This window comes from Phaethon aethereus (assembly GCF_964289735.1).
Source record: "Phaethon aethereus genome assembly, chromosome: 26".
Taxonomy (NCBI): domain Eukaryota; kingdom Metazoa; phylum Chordata; class Aves; order Phaethontiformes; family Phaethontidae; genus Phaethon; species Phaethon aethereus.
In genome coordinates, this window is record NC_138602.1 from 811,044 (window position 1) to 833,736 (window position 22,693).

General features: G+C 47.3%; 1 protein-coding gene across 2 annotated transcripts in view; it reads left to right on the forward strand.

Annotated features, from left to right (window-relative positions):
- PIP5K1C (phosphatidylinositol-4-phosphate 5-kinase type 1 gamma) overlaps positions 1-22,693 on the forward strand; it is a gene marked incomplete at its 5' end in the record, with an annotated part of 46,329 nt that overhangs the window by 11,787 nt on the left and 11,849 nt on the right. For both annotated transcript variants that reach the window (XM_082011125.1, XM_082011126.1), the window contains 8 exons: positions 12,175-12,206; positions 14,534-14,620; positions 14,926-15,056; positions 15,665-15,782; positions 17,724-17,876; positions 19,995-20,294; positions 20,818-21,023; positions 22,219-22,302. In XM_082011125.1, coding sequence (XP_081867251.1) covers positions 12,175-12,206; positions 14,534-14,620; positions 14,926-15,056; positions 15,665-15,782; positions 17,724-17,876; positions 19,995-20,294; positions 20,818-21,023; positions 22,219-22,302 — 1,111 coding nt within the window. The remainder of the gene's footprint in view (positions 1-12,174; positions 12,207-14,533; positions 14,621-14,925; positions 15,057-15,664; positions 15,783-17,723; positions 17,877-19,994; positions 20,295-20,817; positions 21,024-22,218; positions 22,303-22,693) is intronic.

The following is a 22,693-nucleotide window of genomic DNA, read 5'->3' on the forward strand; positions in this document are numbered from 1 at the left end:
TAGTGGACTGCTTGTCAGGACTCCATCAGCTGTGAAGAACGTGGTAATTTGGGAGGAGCTTCATTTAATATAGCAAGCTCTGGTTTTGTATTGTTAGGATGGAAGTGCATGAGCTTCCATGAGGTATTGAGCGTTAAGGTTTATAACTGATCTCAGAGAGATGCTATGGCTTCCCTAACTCCCAGGTTTTAAAACACAAAGACTGGTTTTATTTTGAATCTCTTTTTCTAAACTGAAAACTAGGAGTGCATAAGGCTGGAAGTGACCAGCATGAAGAGCACACTGTAATCTAGATCGAGGTGGGTTTTTACGGTATCTGAAGAAATGAAATTTAAATGCAAGTTTTCCTGTCAGGTGGGGTGGAAAACAACTTAATCTGTAAGGGAGAGGTGGGGTGAAAACAACTTAATCCAAGGCCTGCAGGAGGGAGGAATAAGATGTGCGTGAATGGCAGCTGCTCATCTAAAGGGAAAAGGAACATATTACGGGCAGAAATGGCAAGTGCTGCCTGTTACTTAATGTCTTCTATTAGAGCTCCTGCTTTTGGTTGCTTTGACTTGCCAAGATACTGGTCTCCAGACATCCTTTGCCTTATGGCTGGCCCTTAAGTTTTGACATAACCAGTGCCATTTTGGTGAAGAGGAAGCCAAGAAGTATTGCCCCATCCAAAACTTCAGAGCTTGGTCTGGTCCATCCTTAAATGGCATTGCAGTATGTGTGGGATGGTTCTGCTTCATCAGACCTGCCTTTTTCTCTTTGGGTGGAAAGCCATTGGCACCTGACTGCTGTACACCTTCTAACGTCCATTTTGCTGTGCTTTCTAAAAATAACTCACCCGTTAAAATCTCCCTGGCCTCACCAGTGAGGCTGGAGGAGCCCCACTGCTTGGCGGGTACAGATCTATAGGCTTGAGCCATCTGGCCTGGGAGATTACTGGGTTGGGAGCCAGGAAATGTAGAGTTTAAGCCATGGGACTTCCCATGTCAGCCCTGTGTATCTTTTATTCCCCATCAAGAGCTGTTACGTAGCTGTGGGCTGGCATCACTGCATTCTTCTGTCTCTCTTCCTCCTACCCCACAACGCACGCCATCATTGTAGAACAGAGAGCCAGCAGCTACCAGCTGAGTTGGGAGGGGAAATCCAAGCGAGAGGTTGGATTGTCCTCCCGGAGATGCTTTTTGGAGCGAGCGTATGATGTTCGTGTGCCTGGCTGTGGTTTCTGTTTCTCTCCAAGTGCAGGAGCAGATTGTGCTGTTCCCCCCCGCTTCGCAAGTCAGTGGCAATGAGTGGCAGCGTGTGTTTGGCTGATCCAGCCTTGTAGTGTTATGGTTCAGGGGAACCTACTTCATATCTGGTTTTATTAAAGTCTTAGCAAACAGTATTAAAGATCCTGTGAGATTCTTCTGTGTAGTTCAGAAATGCTAGACTGAAGTTCACTCTGCTGCAGGAATCCCCAGTTTTTCCTTGTGTCGGGCACATGTTGAGTAAATCCCTGAGAAGGGCTCAGGAGTTAAGTTGTTCATGGTTCAGAAGTTTGTTTTAGGACCATGTTCTTCAGTTGTAGCTTTCTGTGTTTAACGAATGCCTTTCCTCCTTCACTTTCTCACTGAAGGAGGGCTGCTCTGAAACCCTCGGCCCAGGAGCTGGGGGCTCTGGAAAGCTGGAAAAAGAGCTGACCCAGCTGGCTGTGGTTCAGCTCCACAGTAACTTGTTTTCTTTCACCTAGTAACAGTCTGCTGTCAAACATCTCCTAGAAGCCACAAAGTCACTTCAGAAAGACCTTGACCACTCCTGTATCCTGTGCAAGCAGTCTAAGTGCAGGATACGAAGGCTAAGTATAACACTTGCGCAGTGCACCGCTCAGCAATGACCGTGGTCTCCATTCTTCTGATCCCAAACAGTGCTGCTGCTTGCAGAGGGGCTTGTGGCTGAACTGGGTATGAGTGTGTGTGGCAGCCTCTGGGAGAATAATGCCAGAAATCTCAAGTGTCCTCAGCACCAGGGGTGCCTTCGGGAGTTTGGGGGTAACCAGTGCCTCAGTTCTGCCTGCGCAGCACTTTGGGAGCTTAAGTGGTCTTTTGGATTTTGCTCTTTGTTCCTTTGCATCTTTAGTTTGGACTTGTACCTGAAGAGAGACTGGAGCAGAGCTTGTTCCCAAATGAGTAAATAAATGGACATAGCTGCACTTGGTTAATAAATGCCTGGCTCAGCCTCCAAATAAAAATCGTCCAGGCTGGGCTGGAGAAGCTGTTTTACTGACCTAGCATTCGAGCAAGCTGCATTCTGTGCCAGAAAGAGCCTGTCCTTCAGCTTGTGGTTACCTGGATTGGAGGAGGCTGTCCATGCTAGTCAGTGTAATGCAACTGAAACATCCTTGTAGCCCAGCATGGGCACCAGGTTATCTCTTCTTGCCATCTATGCATGTCTCACTTGTTTTTGTTTCCTACTAAGAGCTCTAGAAGTGTTTTTTTTAAATTTTCATTATTTTCTAGGTAATTTCTTTTCAGCTGATAGCTGAGTCATTAGCTGTGCTACAGCCAGTATCCCAGAGAAAGAAGAGACTACTTGCTGAAACTTTGAGTTACGATTTTTGGCAGCACACTTCATCTTTTGAGCTTGTTCTGCTGTGGCTTGTTTTGTTCCATCTGAACAGGTGCCTTTGTTAGAGCAGAGCAGGAGCACCCGACTGAAACACTCTAGTCACAGAGAGCAGAAGTGGCCTTAACAAAGCTGGTGGGAAAAGAACATGGTGGTGAGCAATAATTTAAATCTATTCTTAAGCTACAGCCCCCCACACCTTGCAGCAGTACCTTTTGCCCTAGAGATCCTTCCTCAGTCTCACAGCACAGGTACATGGTCTGTCTAGAGCTGCTGAGGGGGACGTTTGCTGACAGAGCCCTGATGGAGGAGAGGAGGACTGAAGGCTTGATACCCCTCCTAGGTACCAGCCCCTCAGTCTGGGGGAGAGAGGAGGTGTTGGCACATCCAGGGAGGGACAGGATCCATCTGGAGGAAAGGATTTGCAGTAGCTGGGATGGATTAAGCAGAGTTTGCTCCTAAAGATCTGGCTAGCCCTCGTGCAGCCTGCCGCAGAGTTTGGATGGGTTGTGTGAAATCTGTGTTGCCTGTGCAGAAAGAGGGCGCAGGCAGAGCGGGTGGCCGGGTGCTGTGATGAGGGCAGGGTCACGCTGATGGGAAGCAGCAAAATGCCAGCCAGACCCGGCCTTCTGCCACATGTCAGTTGGGGTAGTTAATTTTGAATGAGGCCAAGAAATCTGTGATAGCTTGGTGCCTAACAAGCTCAGATAAGACATGCATGCAGCCCGTGGAGCTTGAATTTCTAGGTGTTACGGCAGCAAAATCTTAGGTTTATTTAGAAGTAGATTCTCTCAAAGAAAGATGTATCGCTGATCTGCTTTTCCTATTATGTCTTTTTAACTGCATGTTTTTAGTGCGACGTGATCAGCTTGAAAACTATGTCTGAACTGCGGGGAGGGTATGCTCTTTGAGGGGCTGTATCACAAATCCATGCTCTAAAAACAGGTCCAGAAATTCACCCTGATGCTTTTGCCTTGTTTTTGAAACGGGTAGAAGTTACAGATGTCCCCCACCTCTTCTCCCACCCAGACCTTGTCCTCAGTGTTGTGATGCAAATCTCTATGTACGTGATGCAGTATTGTCAGCAGCACCCGTGGCAACCTGGAAGTTTCGTGAAGGAGAGTTTACTCAACCTGATGTGAGCAAGTCTAGCAAAAGGACTTTATATCCAGTGACACATGTACACAACCCCATTCTGAAATCCCCTTTCAAGTCTTCGGTGTTTGAGCACCCTCGGAAAATCTCTGTCAAGTGACATTAGCAAGAGCGGAATTAAACCTTAGAGGATTTAGCCGAGCAGCTTTGGCTACGGAGTAAATCAGGAAATACCCCACTCGTTAAAAATCCAGGTACATCTTCACGTTGATGTGTGAAGGGTGGCCTGCAGATGGACAAAACAACCGCTTTCCCTTTGGACTTTGCTGTTGGTTGGGATGCTGAGCTCCCATGGTTTTAAAGCTGTGCTTACTGTGTTAACTTCTGTATATCCTGGTATCGTGGTAGGTGGTTATTGTGAAACTTTGGGTAGATTTTGTTACCTGCTATGACTGTAGTAACTGGACTTCAACATGTCTTTTAGAAGGTCAGAAAATAGCAAAGTTGGGGAGGCGGATATCTTTCTTGTGTTGCGTTCTTCTATTTTAATGTAATTTAGTCTGAGAATAATTCTTGACAGTGAATGAGCGAGGGGACTAAGCTCTCTGTTAAGTGGTGTCTGTAGGAAGACACTTTTAAATGGCGGAAGTGATAAACAATCTGACCCATCCCTCCTGGATCAGAGGTGCCAACATTGTTTAGCTGCAGAACCCTCTGTGAGAAAGGGCTGAGAGATAAAACAGGGAGAATAGTTTGTCACTGTCTCATATAGTTTGCAATCTGTTGCTCTTGATATCTGCTGTGCTGCTCCTTCAAGCAGCTTGAATGGTTTCTTTGACTTGTCAGTGCTCTCCCAAGACAGGTTGTGATCCTTTGGAGGGGTACCCAGAGAAGCAATATTGTAAAGGGGACCAAGCTGATGTTGTACAAAGGCATCCTCCTGCTCTCTAGTTAAAGCGGGGTTGCCCTCTCAGTAACAATATCCTGTGCTATTTTATCAGCTTAAGAAGTTTGGGGATTGGCTGCAGTGAAGTTCTGCTTTTCCAGCACCGATTCCTTGTCCCATGCCTGGTACCAGCCTTGCAGGTATCCTTGCAGAGATGGCGAGTTGCAAAGGGAGCTCACAAAGGTGAGGTGGTGAAGAGCCTGCAGCAGCGCTGATCCCTACCTGGTCAGGAGGTGCTGAGATCTGACATTAAGCCTTGTGCCACGCTGCAAACCTTGTGTATTTGGGGCAGAATAACTGCCCTGGCAAGCAGTGTGTAACCTCAGATTAGTCAGCTTGTGCTTCTCCTTCTTTGTTAGTGGCACTTGGAGAAGAGCATAATGGAGGATGCAGCTGAGCATCCTTTTCCTACACAGAGGTGGGATGCTGCACGGGTTAAACGTGCTGAATCCTGCTTCTAGGTGGGAGCCTGCAGGCAGGCAATAATGCGCAGAAAACAAAGGAGGGAAGTGAATTCTGGACCAAGCCTTTGCAAAGTTGTCTTGTGCTTCTCTTACCTGGGATTGGCAAAGGGCTCTCTGGGACCTTGTGGCAGCTGAAAACTCCATCTGAACACACAAAAAGAGTCCCAAGGGCTGTCTGGGTTCATGTGCTGCATGCAGGTCCCGGATGTTTTTGCAATGCAACTAGAAAGACAACAGGAGGTTCTCCATCTTCTCGCTGCTGAACTACAGCTCTCCCAGCAGCTGGGAGATGCTCCAGTGAGCAGTGTCGGTGGGTTGGGATCCTCTAGTAGGGGCTGCAAAGCTCTTCTGGATGATTGTCAGGAATGTGACTTCAAAGTCCTTCAGCCTTTTATGACCTTGCTCTAAATTGGCGTTGTGGTTTCAGTGTGGTGCCGCTGTGCCTGGATGTCATCACGGGCAGGGAGAGCTGGCTCTGTCCTGGAGAGGTTACGCTTCCTGCTGCGATGTTTGCTGTCTCTAATTAATCCTAATCAAGCTTTGCTGTGAATTCTGGTACACAGATTTGAAGGTTGTAATAAAGAGAGAAGTCGGAGGCTAGGAAGCGGCCGGCATCCCTAACGCCACTGCCGGAGTGCCTGACCTTGGGAGCGTCTCACCTTTTTGCCTCCGCTGCCCACGTGCTCTGAATGTGCTGGGGAGCATGTGGTGTTCCACTCCACAGTCCTCCTGTGACCGGCAGCGTGGAAGGGAGCAGGAACACTGTGTTCAGATAAGACTGCATCTTTCCCATCTAGCAGATGTTTGCCTGAACATCCCACTGGATTGCATAATTACAGAGTTGAACGTGGAGCCGAACGGCTGCAGCCTTTTCTGCTACTGGGTGTCAGCTATTGTATGCTTCTCTTGATGAGATTTTTGTTTTGCTTTTTTGTTTGCTGTGTCACACTTCAGGCTAGGCGCTCTGAAATTGTCCTTTTTTCTACGCGCAGCTGATCTGAGACAAGAAAACGAATCAGTTCTTTTTAAATTTCATTTCCCTGGTCTTGTCCTGCTTGTTCCTCACTGTAATTGGGCTTCCATGCTGTAAGCGCTTTTCTGGTGAGTTGTCAAGGAAACGTTTTAGCATGGTATGTCCTGGCTCGGCAGCCCCGAGGAGGGCTGCGCCCAGGATGCGGTCCCGCACCTGCAGCTGAGGGAGGAATGTGTCAACTCCCCGCCTGCATCTTCAGCTTCTGCCCTGCCTCCTGAGCTGGGATAAACAGATTTATTTCTGAGCCAGAAAGCATTTCTGCATAGAAACAAAAATAAAATAGGCTAGTAGGTGCCTTTACTGCAGAATCAGCCCTTTGTGGCAGTCCCTTGCAGTGGTGATGCTCCATAAGCTGGGCGCTTTGCTTTGAGCGGCCCTAGCTGGGCTCTGTAATACAGGGCTCAAATTGCTTGACCCCTGGGGAGTTCTGGCAGGGGAGGAGCGAGAGCGCTTCTGGGGCTTGGCGTTCAAAACCCTCAAGCAGAAACGCGGAGGGGTTGGCTGGGGCAGGACTGGGCATGGGGTTCGCTGCTGGCTCGGCGCGGGCTGGGGGCTTCCGGTCGCCTGCCTGGCTCGGGTTAATTGAAGAGCTCGTAGGTAGAAACTGCCCTGGGGTGGAAAGGAAGGAGTGAGCTGTGTCACTGCTGTTAAGTAGGTATCACAGCAGTGCCCCAAGGCCTGTCCTACCCAGCTGGAACATTAAGCTCTTTCCCTTAATTTGTACAAGCCATACCATTCCTTTCCCCAACGAGTTTACGCTCAAATAAACAAGACAAAGGGTATGGGAAAAGAGTGCAGCGCACAGAGTTGATGCAGGAGATCATGGTTTGCAAATGTCATCTTCCCTCCACAAAGTGGAGGTGGTTACTGCATGCTTGAAACGGCAAAACGAGGCATGGAGCTGGTGTGGGTGGTGAACAGGAGGAGAGCAGGGCGACCGAAGTGGGATTAAATAGGATTACCTATCTCTGGCAGTTCCTGGTAGTCCAGTCTGATTACTGCCCGGTGCTGCCAGCATTTTCGTCTGTCTGCAAATAACTGCTGGACTGTGGATGGTGACTGAACTGTCCCGAGGAACGTGGAGCTACCTGCGCTTGCAGGTGCGTTGGAGCAGGGTCTCTCCTACCCTGTGCTGTTCTTGCCCATACAGATGGAGCACGTCTTGCCTGAGCACCGGGCTGGATGGGGCCAACCAGTGCAGAGAGAGTTGAGGCGGTTTGTGTTCAACCAGTGCGAGTTTTGTGTAGATGATCCCCAAAATCATTCATTCAGTCAGCAAGTGCTCCAGGGGAAAAATGGATACATTTTGGTGTCAAAGCTACATGTAGATTCTATATAGCAAGCAGAATTTATCTCGGATTGCTTTATTTCCTTATTATTTCTACAAGCTCTCCAATGGCAGAAACAGCTGTACGTGCCCAGGTTGCAGAGCAGTCAGCTACAGCTCGTTCTGCTGAGAGATGCTGCATCTGAGGAGGAGAAAACTCCAAACTTTTTATTTGGTATTGTGGCTTACTTGGTGTTTCTCATCCTAATCAAATTGTGTTGTTTTATGGGAAGAAAATGTGTTTAATGATCAGAAATAGGTCATCCTGGATGCCTGGGAAGGGCAGGTTATAAATTGCTGCCTTCTCCAGGAGGCTGCTCAGAGCCCAGCTTCCGCTCCCTGTTGTGCCTCCCTCTCTCTGACTGCCCTGGGCTGCCTGATCCTGTGCGCTGCTTGCTGGCAGCTGGAGCCGCACGTTTCCAGTGCGAGAAGAAATTCAGAGGTTGCTTTTCTGCCTCTCCCTTTTGATATGGCCTGGCGCTCGTGCTGGCTCCTTGGGAAGACCCGGCTGGCTGCCTGCGCTTGTTCAGCTGCTGCTTCTCAGCTGAGACGTGTTTTCTGGCATCTTCTCTGAATTGCCTTCCCCCTCACAATTTTAATTTCTTTTTATCAGCAGTCCCTTATGGGAAGTAACAGCTGTCTCTCTTGATGGATGCGATTCATTTCCAGCCTTTCTCTCTGTATTTCAACTGTAACACATCTGCTACATGTGTATAGCCTTTAACTTTCACAGCTCGTGCCTTAGCGCTCTGTTTCTTAATGCTTTTGCACGTAGTGCGTTGACCGGAGGGGGCTGTATTTAGAGTGGTCTGATAGAACAATAAATCCTAGCATCCTGATTGCAGGCTTCTCTGTCATCTAAATGGGTTACTCAGGTGTGTCACATTGTCTTGTTCTCAATCGAATAAGTGTAAAATTAGATCCAGACCTCCTTTGGTGTTTGTGTGACTTGTCAGAATTTCACCGCTTTCTAGCCACTTACACTGGGTTAGTATTAAATGTCATTTTGCAATGGCTGCTGTCAGCTCCATAGTTTAAAAACAAAGAACATAAAAAAAAAAAAAAAAATCTAGCTGCAACAAATGTAAACTTCTGGTCCATTACTTTTGGAGAACTGTACTTTGAAAACTAGCTGTATTTAATTGCAGTTGCTGCCGCCCCGATTGAGAGCGAGTGGCAAATTGCAAGTCTCTACGGTGTTGCATTTTTGGAGGGGTCACGTTGGTACAGCCTCCAGCTGAATAACTTACATAGTGCTTATATTCTAACATATTTTTAGTTTCAGTCACACTATATATTTCCTGGTAAGCATTTTAATAAAGTGAAGCTTTTATTAAAGGTGCAGCATTGTTTCTGACTGGAAAAAGGAGTCCAAGCATATGTAAATGGGGGGCAAGGGGCCTAAAAAGGTCTGAACACCAATTTGTTGATGCAGTGTCTCGCATAAGAGGAGAAATGGGTTATCTCATCTTGTGTAGGTTTACGCTCCTCTGGTGCAGTAAAGCTAAAACTCAAGAGTCTGTTTCTGTGTCAGACAGTAAATGTGCAGAGGGGTTTCTGAGTTAATTCCTCCCTGTCCTGCAGGGTGTCAGCTTTGTGGCGGGGACGGACAAGGCGGTCGTGGCTGCGAATAGAGAGGCATATGAGAAAAATAGATGTTAAATCAGAGAATTGCTTGAATGGTACAACCAAAGCATTCATTTGAGGCCACAGAGGAGCTCAAGCGTTGGGATAGGGTTGACTCAAAGCTGTGAGCAGATGAGAAGAGGAACTGAAGGCAGCAGGTCAAGCGTGCATGAAACGCACTGCAAGACCCAGGCGGGAGCTGGAGGCAGGGCAGAAAGCTGGGGTTTCATCCTAGGGTTCCTCTTCCAGAGCCACCCATCGTGTTTCTGAATATACCCTCACTAAGCTGCACCAAATCTGACAAGAATAATTTCAATTAGCTTGTTAAGTGTTGAAACTTCCTGCAGCAGAACTCCTGTTCCGCGCAAACCCCAGTGCTGTCTCTTGTGGCTGTATACCCCTCGAAGCCCGAGTTACATCAGTTTTCACAAGGCCATCTGTCAGCTTGTTTGAGATAAGCACAGCCAAGTGCCATGTGCTGGGTAGCTAGTGGAAGATTTTTTCACTTTATGCCTAGACAAGTTGCTTTTATAAAGCTGATTTGGGGGAGGGGGGGTTGCTGGCGTTGCTGGAGGTTGCTCTAGTCCGTCTGAAGCTTCATTTCTCCTGGAGATCCGCAGTTCCTCGCCACCGGTACCTTTCCTTTGCGCAGGCGGTTGGTGTTGATTCCACATTTGGTACGTGTACAGCAGCAGACACTTCAAAGCTGGGAATGGAAGCAGCTTGTGGTAATTATCACAAAATTAAAGATAATCTCCTGCTCTGGAATTGTGACAAAGTGCAGAAAAGAGATTAGTGCAGTAGGAGAGCGGTCTTGGCCGTGGCAGGGAGAGCGTAGTCTCCCTGGCCTGTGTCCCTCTTGGCCACGTTGTGTTCCCAGCGATTTCCAGTGTTCAGCCTGGAGCAGCATTTGCCCCTTTGGGTTCCTCTGTGGTCTTGAGTTGCTGCTCCAGTTTGTGCCCTGAAAGTTCCTTAGCCAAATGCTCACTCGGTGCCTGCCATATCTCCACTGGCCGTTGCGAGGCTTTTGTTGAACAATCATAAAATCGTGTTGTCTTAGGCCAGAGACCTAATTTTTCAGCACAAAAACTGATACGGAGTTTGAGCTTAGCCGTGGTCCTCTGAGCTGCGTGCTGGCTCAGTCCCAACGAGCTGGAGGGAGTGATGGGGTCACGTATCGCTCATCACGCGCGGCACTCGCTCGTGTAGGCGACGGCCCCTTGGCTGAGGGATGTGCAGCCCAGGTGGGTGATGGAGGGGAGCGCTGGTGAGGGGTTCCCGCTCCGCTCGCCTCCCCTCCTCTTGTTTGAGATGGGATTGTGCGATGCAGCTCAGACGGAGGGAGCCTTTGCTGCAGTCCTGTGCTCTGATGTGAAACTTGGGTGCTCAAGAGGACGATTTAAAACAAAACAAGTAGTGAATCTTCCCGTGCCACTCTGGCTTTGCAAACACAGGTCGGGCTGGGGGGTTGCATTGCAGACAGTTCAAAATGCCACATTGACAAGACCCATTTTGCACCAGGGGACCCAATTTGCTGAGACCAGAACGGTGAGATAACCTCAGCATTTGTGATTGAGAGTAATTTCATCTCCCCTGTGACCACCAAGGGGTTTTTGTTGGGTTTGGGGTTTTTTGCTTTCCAGTGTCTGAAATATTTCCTGAAATATAACTGAATCGCCCGCTCCCTAGCACTGTTGTCGTCTGCAGAGTATCGCACTGCTGTTACGCCCAACTTCTGAAGCAAGCCCTGAAGCATTGCTGCTTTTATTGGAGGAGACTCGGCAGTCAGCCCGGCTAAACCATCATAGTTCCTCCTTAGCTAAATGGGGGAGATGCTGAAGCAGCAGCATGTTGGGCTGGATCCTCTGGGGCTTCTCCTGCTCTCCAGCTGGGAGGGCTGGACATCTCCCACCCCCTGGAGAGGGACCACCCCCCAGTTGGAGTGTAGGTATCCCTCTGGAGTCGGAGGACTTGCACACCAGCAGGCGGTTGTGTAATCCACCCGTTGCCGTCAAGTGGGGAAAACTAGAGGGCTTGGAAGAGCCGTTCTTTTTCACAGTCAAGACTCTTAAGCTCCACTTGACGGTCTCTTGCGAAATTAAGCCCTTCCTAAAGGATTGTGTGTTGCTTAACAATCTGTGCTTATAGGAATGCTTCAGCCAGGAGCAGGGAGTGGCAGACTTGTACCTGGAAACAGATGGCCTTAAATCTATCTTTGCAAGTAGGCTTCTCTCCCAATAACTGGGCTCTGCATGCAGAGGTGGTTGGGGGAGGCTGGGGAGCTGCCTCGGTGGGGGACGTTGTGCTGCGAGGATGGGGTGGGGAGCTCTTAAGCAGCTCTTGATCCTTGTTCATGGTGGCTGGACTGGAGCTTGTGGTCCCACACACGAGGCCCTCAGCAGGTCAGCGAAACCTTGTGGGGCTAGTGGCAGATGAGCCTGTTCTCACTGTTGCCTGAAAATAAGCTTTGCTCCTTGCAAATTTGGGCTCATGCTAGGAAATGGAAAGATGGCCTCATGTGAGAGAAGGGTTTGGGACCATATAACTCTGTGTATCTAAAGGCAAAATCCTAATTTCTCATCATTCACTCTAATGGAGTAACAGTGGCTTCTCCCAAAGGCAGTGGTAGAGATGAATGATGCATTCATTTTGCAATATATTTGGACATCAGATTCTATAAATAGATTCAATTATCAATATAGTTTGTCAAGTGCCTTCCGAGTGGCTGGAAAGCAGCTTCATAAGCATCTCTCTGTGCCTCTGTATGTAACCGACCCTTCAGTGTAGTGTGGACCTATTACTTACAGTGCTGCAGGGATTTACAAGAACTCTCTCTACTGAAGCCCCTAGGATACATTATTGCTAGTAAAAATTGTGCATCTTTGTGCTTCTGAATGTGAAATTGTTTGGGTGACCCCTATAACTTCAGAATCCTGCACTAGTGAATCTGAAAACTGAGCAAAACAAGCTGTCTTAAAGGCTTTCCAGCTTGCTTGAAAGAGCAAAGCATTAGGCTATTTTCTTGGTGGTTTGTTTTTTTTCTGATGTCCCTACTTTCACTGATGCTCTTCCCTTCTCTCCTCAGGTCTGGCACCAAAGAAGGCAGCCATCACCGAGGTGAGATCTGTAAAACTGGCCTTGAAAATCCCATGTTGAGAAATGAGAACGTACAGCTCTAGAAAAGACTTCTGCCTGACTTTTTTGAGCAAAGCTGGTTATCAAAATACATTTAAGATTATTGAAAAATTGATAACCTGTTATTTGGGAGAAAGAAAATCAGTGGCAGGTCTCTGGAGCCACAGAGTGGGTGTGAAGGGATTATGCCTGCCAAAAGTGACCAACTTTTAGCTGCGTGCCTCTTGATGCCTGTAAGTAAGTGGCTGAGGGCACCTCTTCCACACCAGAACCTGAAGGTGGTAAATGGAGAATCTGTGTATTGGGTATCGCCAGGGCTCTGTGTTTGATCTCAGCCCACTCCTGGGAGTGAGTCAAGGAATTTGTGAAGTCATAAAACAGGGGAACATCTCGAGGGACTGATCTTCTCTCGCACATAATCCAGGTCGCAGGTTGCTGAATCACGCTTATCTTCTGAGCAAAACTCTTCACAGTTGGCAGCAGGGAATCTAGTAGGAGGATCTGTGCCTGAAAGCTGTTCCCCAAAGCCCACACTCTTGGTTTAGGGCACCATGTTCAAGTGATTTTTGTTTGATCTAATTTTCTGACATACCCCTTTCTATTACTCACCTGGTATGATGACCATGTGTATACATGAATAGCAAAATCTTCCCATAAAACTGCCAGGAGCGTCACACTTGATTCTTTTTTGCCTCCCCAGTAAAATACTTAGTAGGAAGTTCAACTTCTGTGAAAGTTGATTGCTTTGTTCAATGTACAAATAGCCCTGCTTTTTCTTGCCCTGGGAACACAGCCACAGGTAGAGCAAGGGACTGTGCAAGAGGCTTTTGTTACTGCATTTCATATGATGGCAATCTCTTAACCAATACCCATGTCTGTTAATTGCTTCAAGAGGATGATGATGAGCCACATGGCAAGGCAGAACGATGCAGCTTGAGCTTGTGTGTAATAGGATCCATCTTGTTGGTTAGAAGCTGTAAGGAAAGGATAAGCTGTACAGCTTATCATGACTGCTTGGGGAAGGAGTACTCAGAAGCAAGCCTGGCTGTGCTAAATGTTTAAAACAGAGTAGAAAATAAGATTTTTGAAGGAGAAATCAGACTGCTCCTTAGTACCAGAAGTACAAGTGGTTTGGCCAGAAATAGCTGCAAGCTCTTGATTAAAAGCTAAAACACAAAGAACTTCTGTAGTCTGAACAAAATTATACATTGTCTGCTATAGACAACAGTTCCAAGAGATGGCTCTGTGTGGCACTTGAGAGAGATAGTGATATAATATCGTCACTTGGGAAATGACCTTGGATCTCTCTGCGTGCTGCTTAAAGGAGCATCTGAAGCCTGGCTGTTCTTTAACTTAACAACCCCCTAAATGTCGCTGGTGGCTCGCTGGCAGTTTTAGCCATCTGCTGGGCTCCGCAATCCGCTGGGGTGGCAGGAGAGCTGGGGAGTAGCTGGAACGTTGCCCTGTGGCAGAGTATAGAGGCCCTACGCTTGGGCTTGCAAAAGGAACCATATCGGACCTCACAAAACGCGATTGCCTTGGCTTGTTAAAGGGTACAGCCACAATCTGCTCCCTCCTGGATTGGCAAAAAAAGGCCCAGGCAAACTAAGATGTAGAAGAGGAGAAAAATGGGATAGGAGTAGGTTTGTTCTTGCACTGAAGTGCTGGCAGTCCTATAGTGTTTCTGTAAATTCTTTGCAAAACTTCTGGAAGAGCTGTTATTGCAGTTCACCCTGTGGGGGCTTGTCCTTTGAATTGTAAACAAATGGGATCTCACTTAAATGGATTATCTCCATGTGAATGCAGGAGTGGGGTTGTGTTGTCCCTGTTATCTGTCTCTTATTTCTCCAGTGAAGCGCAAGGTATTGGTATGACGCCTGAGGGCATGGGATTTTTAAGAATAAACTTCTCTCGATTTAATACATCGCTATTTTAAATCAATGAGAAACCGCAGTCAAGCAATGGGGGAATCTTGGCAGCTGGGAAGCAAGTGCATCTTTCCTGAGCTCAGCATCTTTGCTGAGGGCTCTGCCCAGTTAGTACTGAGGGTGTCAGATGGGATGGTTGAGTATTCTAACTCTTCTTGTCTTGAGGGATGAATGTATAATTCAAACAGCCTTGTTAAAGCTTGACGGTGCCAATTACACCTGTTTGCACTCTGCAGATTTTTCTCCAGCGGTAGAATGCTATCCCTCTGTGCTTTACAACTGTGATAGTGTGATAGTGTGATTGTGCCTGTGCTGCTCTGCTTGTTCTTACCAGCCAGGTCAGCTTCTGTTCTGGGCTTTAGCCATGCTCTTTCATTGCAGGGACCATCGCTACCAGGACAGCCTGGCCAAGGAAAGAAGATAGGTCATCGAGGTGTTGATGCTTCTGGTGAAACCACGTACAAAAAGGTTTGGTTTGTGGAGTGGGGACTGGCAGCTACGTGTAGGTGGCAGGCTGAGAAGAGAAGTTGGGGGCCAGTAGCTACCAATCTGATTTATATTTTATGCAGCACCATTGTACTGCATAATCTTGCAAACGGCAAACCTGGAAGCCGTAATTCATCTCTTCAGCAGCTGTTTGAACTTGTTTAGCAGTATGTAGTGCCCACGACGACTCCACAGAAGTCATAGGCATGACTGTATTGTAATATAGGAGATGTTATTGCGATAATCTGCTGTGAAATGCTCACTGACTGCTCTTTTCTTTCTGCCAGACCACCTCTTCCACTCTGAAGGGGGCCATCCAGCTAGGGATTGGATATACTGTTGGCAATCTGAGCTCCAAGCCAGAGAGAGATGTCCTGATGCAGGACTTCTACGTGGTGGAGAGCATTTTTTTCCCAAGGTAAAAGAGACAGGGGAAACAAAACAAACAGATGAGTTATTCCTTTTCCTTTCACTGAATTTTCAAGAGAGCTTCCATCTGTCTTTAGATCAGAGTCGGATGCTCTGAAAGTTTTAAATATGCATCCGTTACATACAAACATAACAGTGGGAAGTGTTAGATTCTGCAGGACACTGGTTTGCAAGGAAGTACAATGTAAGATGCAGTACTACATGCTTGAGTTTGTTAGCCTTCCTACGTGCTTTTCTTCTACCTGTCCATCTAGAATTTCTTCCATGACATTATATCATGTTTGAGATGGAAGAAACTCATTCTGGGAGCTCTTTAACTCTGTGAATAAACAAAGCTCATAAAAGCTATATTCTCTGTGTAAGTATATTCTGCTTGGCAAGTTGTTCCTTGCACTCTTTGGAAGTACATGTTGGCAGATAATTTAAAACCCATTTTCCTGTTGTCCTGCCACGGAAGAAAGGCGATTGTTGTTGTTCCTAAGATGTCTTTTTGCAAGGCTCAATTAGTCTTAAATGTACAGTCACATCAATGCTACTGTATATGTCTGGCAAATGGTAATACAGAGGCCCTGCTCATGCAATGTCTGTTCTGTGCAGCGAAGGAAGTAATCTCACCCCAGCTCACCATTATGCTGACTTCAGGTTCAAGACCTATGCACCGGTGGCTTTTCGGTACTTCCGAGAACTGTTTGGGATTCGTCCAGATGATTATTTGGTATGGTTATATTTTTGGATTTCTCTGTCTTTCCTCCTTTATTTGAGATGGCCTAGAGTAACAGAAGAAATCTGCCCCTAAATCAAGGCTGTCAGCCATTCTTGCTTAAAAGGGATAAAAAAGAGTTGAGGAATTGTTCTGATCCCAGCAAGGAGTGGGGACAGGCTGTGGATTTAGGGACTCTGTTCAGTTTTGGAGAGGATCCAGTGACAACCCCAGCAAGACCAGCACCACTCAGCCCAAGTCTTTGTTTGCTAAGAGGTAGCTGCTAGCCTACACTGGAGAGAAAGGAAATGATCTGCGTACAGCGTGTGCTGTGTAAGCTATGCGATGGGGTTCCCTCTCTGTTGCTTGTGGTGACAATAACTTACTGTGTTTACAAGCAAAAGGAGTTGTGTTCTGCTGGGTGCAACCCTGTAATGTCCCCTGTGGCTCTGAGGACAAAGATGGGAATTTTTCCTTGTGTACTCACTCAAGAGCTATGTGAGTGTAGTTATTTTAATCATCTTACAAAGACAGAATAAAACAGCTTGTTCTTGTGCCCAGAAAGCTCCTCAGAGCTGGAAAGGCAGTTTTTAAAATACCTAGTAGTACAGGCTGTTGGGACTTGGAGTACACTGGGGTTGAATTTGATTCCTTGCATGTGTGTGACATCCTGCTTTTTAGAAAAGGACGTTTGTTGAACCGGGCAAGGGAACACATCCAAATGGGCACGCACCCTCCCCCTTTTTTAATAACTTTTTTTTCTGACTTCAGCTGTAGGCAGGGGTAATCGTAGCTGAACAGCTACAAGTAGAAACAATTGCATTGTTTGAGAGTAACGGTGGTCCCCATCTGTGCCATCCAAGATAATGCTGGCTGATTTGATGAGTGGTTCAAAACTCGGGTGAGGCAGAGTGCCTGCCTCAATTGCAAAGGTCACGACTCTGATTTGTTGCTTCTGCTTCCCCTGATTCTCTCTTGCCTGCCACAGCAGCAAATGCCTTTAATTATGCATGAGATAATTAACTTGATAAGGTCTTGGATCATTAATCTGTGCAGTGCTGAAAGCCGTTTTCAGTACGTAATGATGAGCATTTAATTTATTGCTCTGATCATGTCCCTTACATACCCTACCTCCCTCTCCTCATCTTACCTCTTGCTGTGGCAGCTCTGACATGATGCTGCCCTGAACCCACTCGACCTACGCAGTTACCCTGGGGTTGGTACCTCGCTCCAAATTGCACGTGCGTGCTTGCGCTTTCTTCTTTTTATTTTTTTGTTCCCCGTGCTGCTAGGCATGTCCTCATTTGAGGACCTGCTGTTTGCATACTGATGTCCAGAAATGTCCTCCCAAGTTCTGTTCCCGATGCAGTATGCCTTGCTGTGCTTACACAGCACTGACCCCTCTCTTCTTGTTTGGACACTTGGTCTAACACTTTTCATGTGTTTCTATCTGGATTGAGGGAGTGAGATGTGGCTGTAAAAATCCTCTGTAACAGGGGAGCACAAAGCCAGAGGAGGCTGCTGAGAACTGGCAGTGCATTGTGTTCCTTCCAGCACGGTGATACGTGGTACCTTGAGCAGACTGTCATGTCTCTTAAAATCCTATCTTTCCATCTGTGCTTGTGGTAATGTGCTGAAAGAAGCCTAAATGTGATACATGCACAACAGGAAAAGATAAGATGTCGTTGTGAAGCCTGGATGTTACTGAAAGCAGATTATTAGCTTGATTCTGAGCAGTTTGGATGCTTTGTACTGTAATCTTGGTTTCTAATTGTAAACTGTCCATCAGCTTTGCTGCTTAGACCTAACCTATAATGAAAATAGTTCTCATTTAAGCTTTGCTACCCCTTAATCTCACAGGCAGACAGCATGCTGGGGAAAGCCCTCAAGGGCATAGAACTCAGTGTGCAATGAGTGGGGGCTAAAAACATAATCTTTTTTTCTTTTCCTCCCTAGTATTCATTATGTAACGAGCCTCTGATAGAGCTGTCGAACCCTGGTGCCAGCGGCTCCCTCTTCTACGTCACCAGCGACGATGAATTCATCATAAAAACTGTGATGCATAAGGAAGCTGAATTCCTACAGAAGCTCCTTCCTGGCTACTACATGGTGTGTATCACCCAGCACCTTGGACCTGACTTGGGTTTGTCGCGGCAGCTTTTCTGCCCAAACCATCACACAGGGCCTGTCCTCCACCTGGGTTTCTTGTGCCCTGCCCACCCTGTGCCAGGGACAATGTTACCAGTGTGTCACGAAGCCAGTCCCAGAAGCACAAATCCTGCCAATTATTTGCAAACTCTTTGGGTGAACTTGAGGCAGATAATTGTGCCATTGCTTGTAGGCACCTTCTGCTCTGAAAATGGCTTCCCACATGTGTGTTTCTGGGTGTCCTTTTCTCAGCACTAGTTCGTTGTTCTTCACTTGGCACCATGCATCTGCCTCAGCCCGGCTTTGAGGATGGCTTTTGTTTGCAATAACACAACCACCTTAGTTTTGTGGGGAAACCACTGCTGTCCATGGCTACCTCCCATACCTGTTGTTTAAGAGACTTATTCTGAAGGCAGTTGCTGGTTGTCCTGGCTCCCACTGGCTGCAGTACCAAGCTAAAGACTCCCACGATACCAGCCAGCTTTAGCACATCCAGTCTGCTGCAGATAGTTGTTGCTTTAATCTCAGGGCTAGCGAGGCAATATATTGAGACCCGGAGGACTCGCATGTAGTGACAAGCAGTAAATCAGAACCAAATCTGGTGCTTTGGTGTATAATCCAGGAGCTGTCTCCCTGCATAACTGTGGTGAAGGGTCCAGCTCTATAGATGAGGGCACTGAAATTCATTTAGAACTACACAGGGATTCACTTGCTATGGAGATGCCAAAGAGAAGGTGATGGCAAGCGATGTTAATGCTGCCCCATCTGCGTGCATGTTGCAGTGGGTTTGATCTATGTGATCATACGCTGTTTCTATGAAAACGCTTGCCTTGCTCAATATTTACTGGGGAAAATGTGCCAAAGACAGACAAAGTCTTGGGTGTCTGTATATAACTGACATCCAGTCACTTGCTTTTGCAAGTGACAGTCAAGTTCATGGGCAGGCTGAGCTTTCTTGGAAAGTGTTGCCTGTTGCCTAATTTATGTAGTCAATCAGGTGGAGGGTTTTGAACAGGAAGGGAGTTGCACTGTTGCCCTGAATTCTGCAGTTGTCCTGACTAGCAATCAGTGTAACGAATTAGACTGAACTTACCTGCCTGGTGCAGAGTTATATGCTACTTGTCGTAGCGTTCCAGTGTTTGTGGGTTACTAACACATGATCTCTCTGCTCTTCTTGGGAAACCCATCCAGTGTAAAAGGAGTCAGTGGAAAGGCAGCAGAGTGATTTTGTCCCGAGTTACTTTAAAGCTGGGCAAGCACTGTTTGTGTTTGGTCCTGCCTGCCTCTGTTGCTTTTACCTTGCATGATGTTGATCAGCGCAGTCGCAAAGAGGGCTCGCTCGTGTGCCCAGTTGGGTGAGATGGAAAGGCATAAAATTTTAATGCAGTTGTGCTTCTGCCGTCTGTCAGAGAATCTGTCAGGTCTGTCCATTCTTTCATAATGTGCAGAGATGTTCTGTTTCCTTCCCAAACTTTCCCAAAGCTGAACAAGCAAATGATGCTTGTTATGTCATTCCTAATAATACCGCTGCCTAAAAAAAGGACATGATAGCAAAGCAGGATATCCGTGCTCTCTGCCCAACTGTGTTTAATAAAGCAACTCTGCAAAAAGAGAAAATTGATGTTGTTTTGTTTAAAAAATACCGTGTCCCTGGTTTATTCTGGGCCAGAGAACGGCTCTTGATTTCTGACACTTCTGAAGAGATGAAGATAGCTGTTATTTTTAAACTTGAAGTTCCCGCTTATTGTGTTTATTTCTCTTCCAGTTTAGTTTTCCTTTTTTAGCTGCCGTTGATGAGGAAACTGGGGAATTTCCGGACTTGGCTATTTGCCCAGAGAGTGCTGTATGTCTCATTCCCTGTATTTGAGGCATAGTGGTATTTTCAGGTCCTAAAGCGACTGAAATGCAAGCGTTTGTCAAATGTGTACAGTAAGCTCTCATGTAAAGTTCAGAAAATCTCTAGGTGAACAAGTCCTAGTCTGACTGCTTCAAGATGTCTTAACATGCTTTGTGTTGAACACAGCAGGAGTCTTCTGCCAAAATGACCTTTCCCCATGCTTTTTTGCAACCCTGCTGCAGAATCTGAACCAGAACCCACGGACGCTGCTGCCGAAGTTTTATGGACTGTACTGTGTGCAATCAGGGGGCAAAAACATCCGCGTGGTCGTGATGAACAACATTCTGCCTCGTGTGGTGAAAATGCACCTGAAATTTGACCTGAAAGGATCGACCTATAAACGCCGGGCATCCAAGAAAGAAAAAGAAAAGTCCAGCCCTACGTACAAGGATCTAGACTTCATACAAGATATGCCTGAGGGCCTGATGTTGGATGCAGACACCTTCAGTGCTTTGGTGAAAACATTGCAGCGAGACTGTCTGGTAAGGAGACGGGCAGCTTGGGGAGCAGGTTAATGAAGTTCTGTGGCTCTCAAGCATGAGAAAGAGTGCATGACTGAGAATCTTGCTAATCTGCTAACCCCAAAGCAGGATAAATCCCTTCTACTGCCCTTTTTCCTGAAAGCAAACCAGTGGAGTTGGATCTCAGGACAGCCTCTGAGGATTAGGGCTGTGTTCCTTTGCCTGGTGCATGAAATTGTGGTAGCCCGCTCCACTTGTAGCTGGGCTATTGGGACTAAATACATTTTTCCTATACAGTGTACAGCGGATACATGGTACAAGAGCGTTATTTGCAAGCCTTCAGCCTTTTGGGTTGATTGTGGGGTGGCCAACCTCCATGCGATCAAGTCCAGAGGTGATTATTGGTTCAGAAATGTTCAAACTCTGGCAAAGGGGTTATTAGTGGGAAGGTAGACTGGCTGTTCCATGCTTTGGGATCTGTGCTGTATTTGAGCTTCTGGCCTGATATTTTGTCTTTGTTCTTAAACTCAATACTAACTTGTAGGTGTTGGAAAGCTTTAAAATCATGGACTACAGCCTCCTGCTTGGGGTTCATAACATAGACCAGCAAGAACGGGAGCGGCAGTCTGAGGGAGCCCACAGCACGTCAGATGAGAAACGTCCCGTGGGGCAGAAGGCACTTTACTCCACGGCCATGGAGTCCATCCAGGGTGGGGCTGCCCGAGGGGAGTCCATAGACACAGACGACACGTACGTGAAAACCTGGTTCTCTTGCGCTGCTGTGAGGGGTGGAGGGTGGAGCAGTAAATCCCTAACTGAGGCCTATGTGAACTCTAAGAGTGAGCATCTCTCCTGGGGGTTATGGTATGGCTGCCAATAAAGCAGTGTGGTGTGAGAGGGGGACGCTGGGGTGGGAAGTACTTCTGTAAGACTCCAGCCTCACAGCAGCCTCTCTTAGGCCAGACTGTAGGTTGTCAGCTCCTGTAACAGCTTCTAAACATCCACCCGTGCTCTGGGGAGGAGAAACCTAGCTCATTTCTATCTCAGCATCCAAATACAGGAGTGGAAGTAGGGATCAGCCTCTCCCTAGGAGCTTGGAGTTTGTTCTCCATTGCTGCATCTTTGGAATCCCTGACAGTACCCCGAGGCCATCTCAGTGCAGTTAGCAAACAGCAATGTAGCCAAGCGCTGGAGTAACTGGTGGAGCTGTGGGTTGGGGGGTTGCCCAAAACCTGTCCTGTGCTGTGCCTAGTCCGTGGCTCTTGTGCTGCAGGTGGCTCTTGTGACTGGCTCTGGCTCTGTGGACCAAGCTTACTAACAAATGGTAGAGTTCGCTGTTTGTTGCTCTCTGAAACCAGCTGCTCCAGTTTTAATGGAGGATCAGTCATGGTGGAGCCAGGATAATACTTTTGGTGTTTCCATTCTTTCAAGTAGCATCATTAATTGCAGTAGCCTGCCTGATACCTGCATGCTTTTGCCGTGTGCTGGTGCTAGTGGTTGCTGCATCTTTGGCAGGACTGATACTGGTGTGGACGGGACTGGAAATACCCTTGTCCTTAAAGGTGTGCTGCCCTAATAGGCAGACAGCTCACGCTGAACTGATAAATAATCTGATCCCCAGAATAAAATGTCCTGTAGCTAAGAAACGACATGGTGCTTTCTGGCCCAGGCAGAACTGTTGCCACGTGACGTGGGTCCTGTCCTGATAGTTGGTGTTTGGCAATCTGGGCAGGCAGTAACTCCGGGGACACCTTGTGTGAGATGGCCTGGGTCAGTAGGTGGTTTCCTCTGGTTGCACACAAAGGGCCTTTGCAGGACTTGCGTTGTGTCTGACCACCACATCCGAGCCCTCTTCAGTGCTGCCGTCTGCCCTTCCGCAGGTCTTGTGGGTATTACAGCTGTTCTTTTTGAGGCTGCACTGACTGAGGTTTTGTTTTACCTGCAGGATGGGAGGAATCCCAGCAGTGAATGGCAAAGGAGAGCGTCTCCTGCTACATGTAGGAATAATAGATATCCTTCAATCGTACAGGTAGGTAACTTTGCAGTTGTCTGTCCTTTAAGTGTGTTAACGTCTATTTTAATATTGAATGAAAGCAGGAAGATTTTCCTCTCCTGAACAGTTTGATAATGAGTAGGCAGGCTGCCTACAGCTGTCTGTCGATGCCTGTCAGGGGCTGTGGATTTTTATCCTGTCCTTAAAACAGCTGGTGTCACAGAGACATTTTTCTAAGATATAATGAGTTGCCCATAAAGAAGTTTCCCGTCTCTGTGCCTAGGATGGCTAGCATATCTTCAGGGATGGAAGGTGATTTTCTGCCTCTCTTCCAGCTCAGCTCCTCCTTCCCTGTAGGGTTCCTAGGCAGTCCTGACCTGACTGCAGAGATGCCGGTGTGCTCAGCTGACCTCTCTTGGCTGCAGGA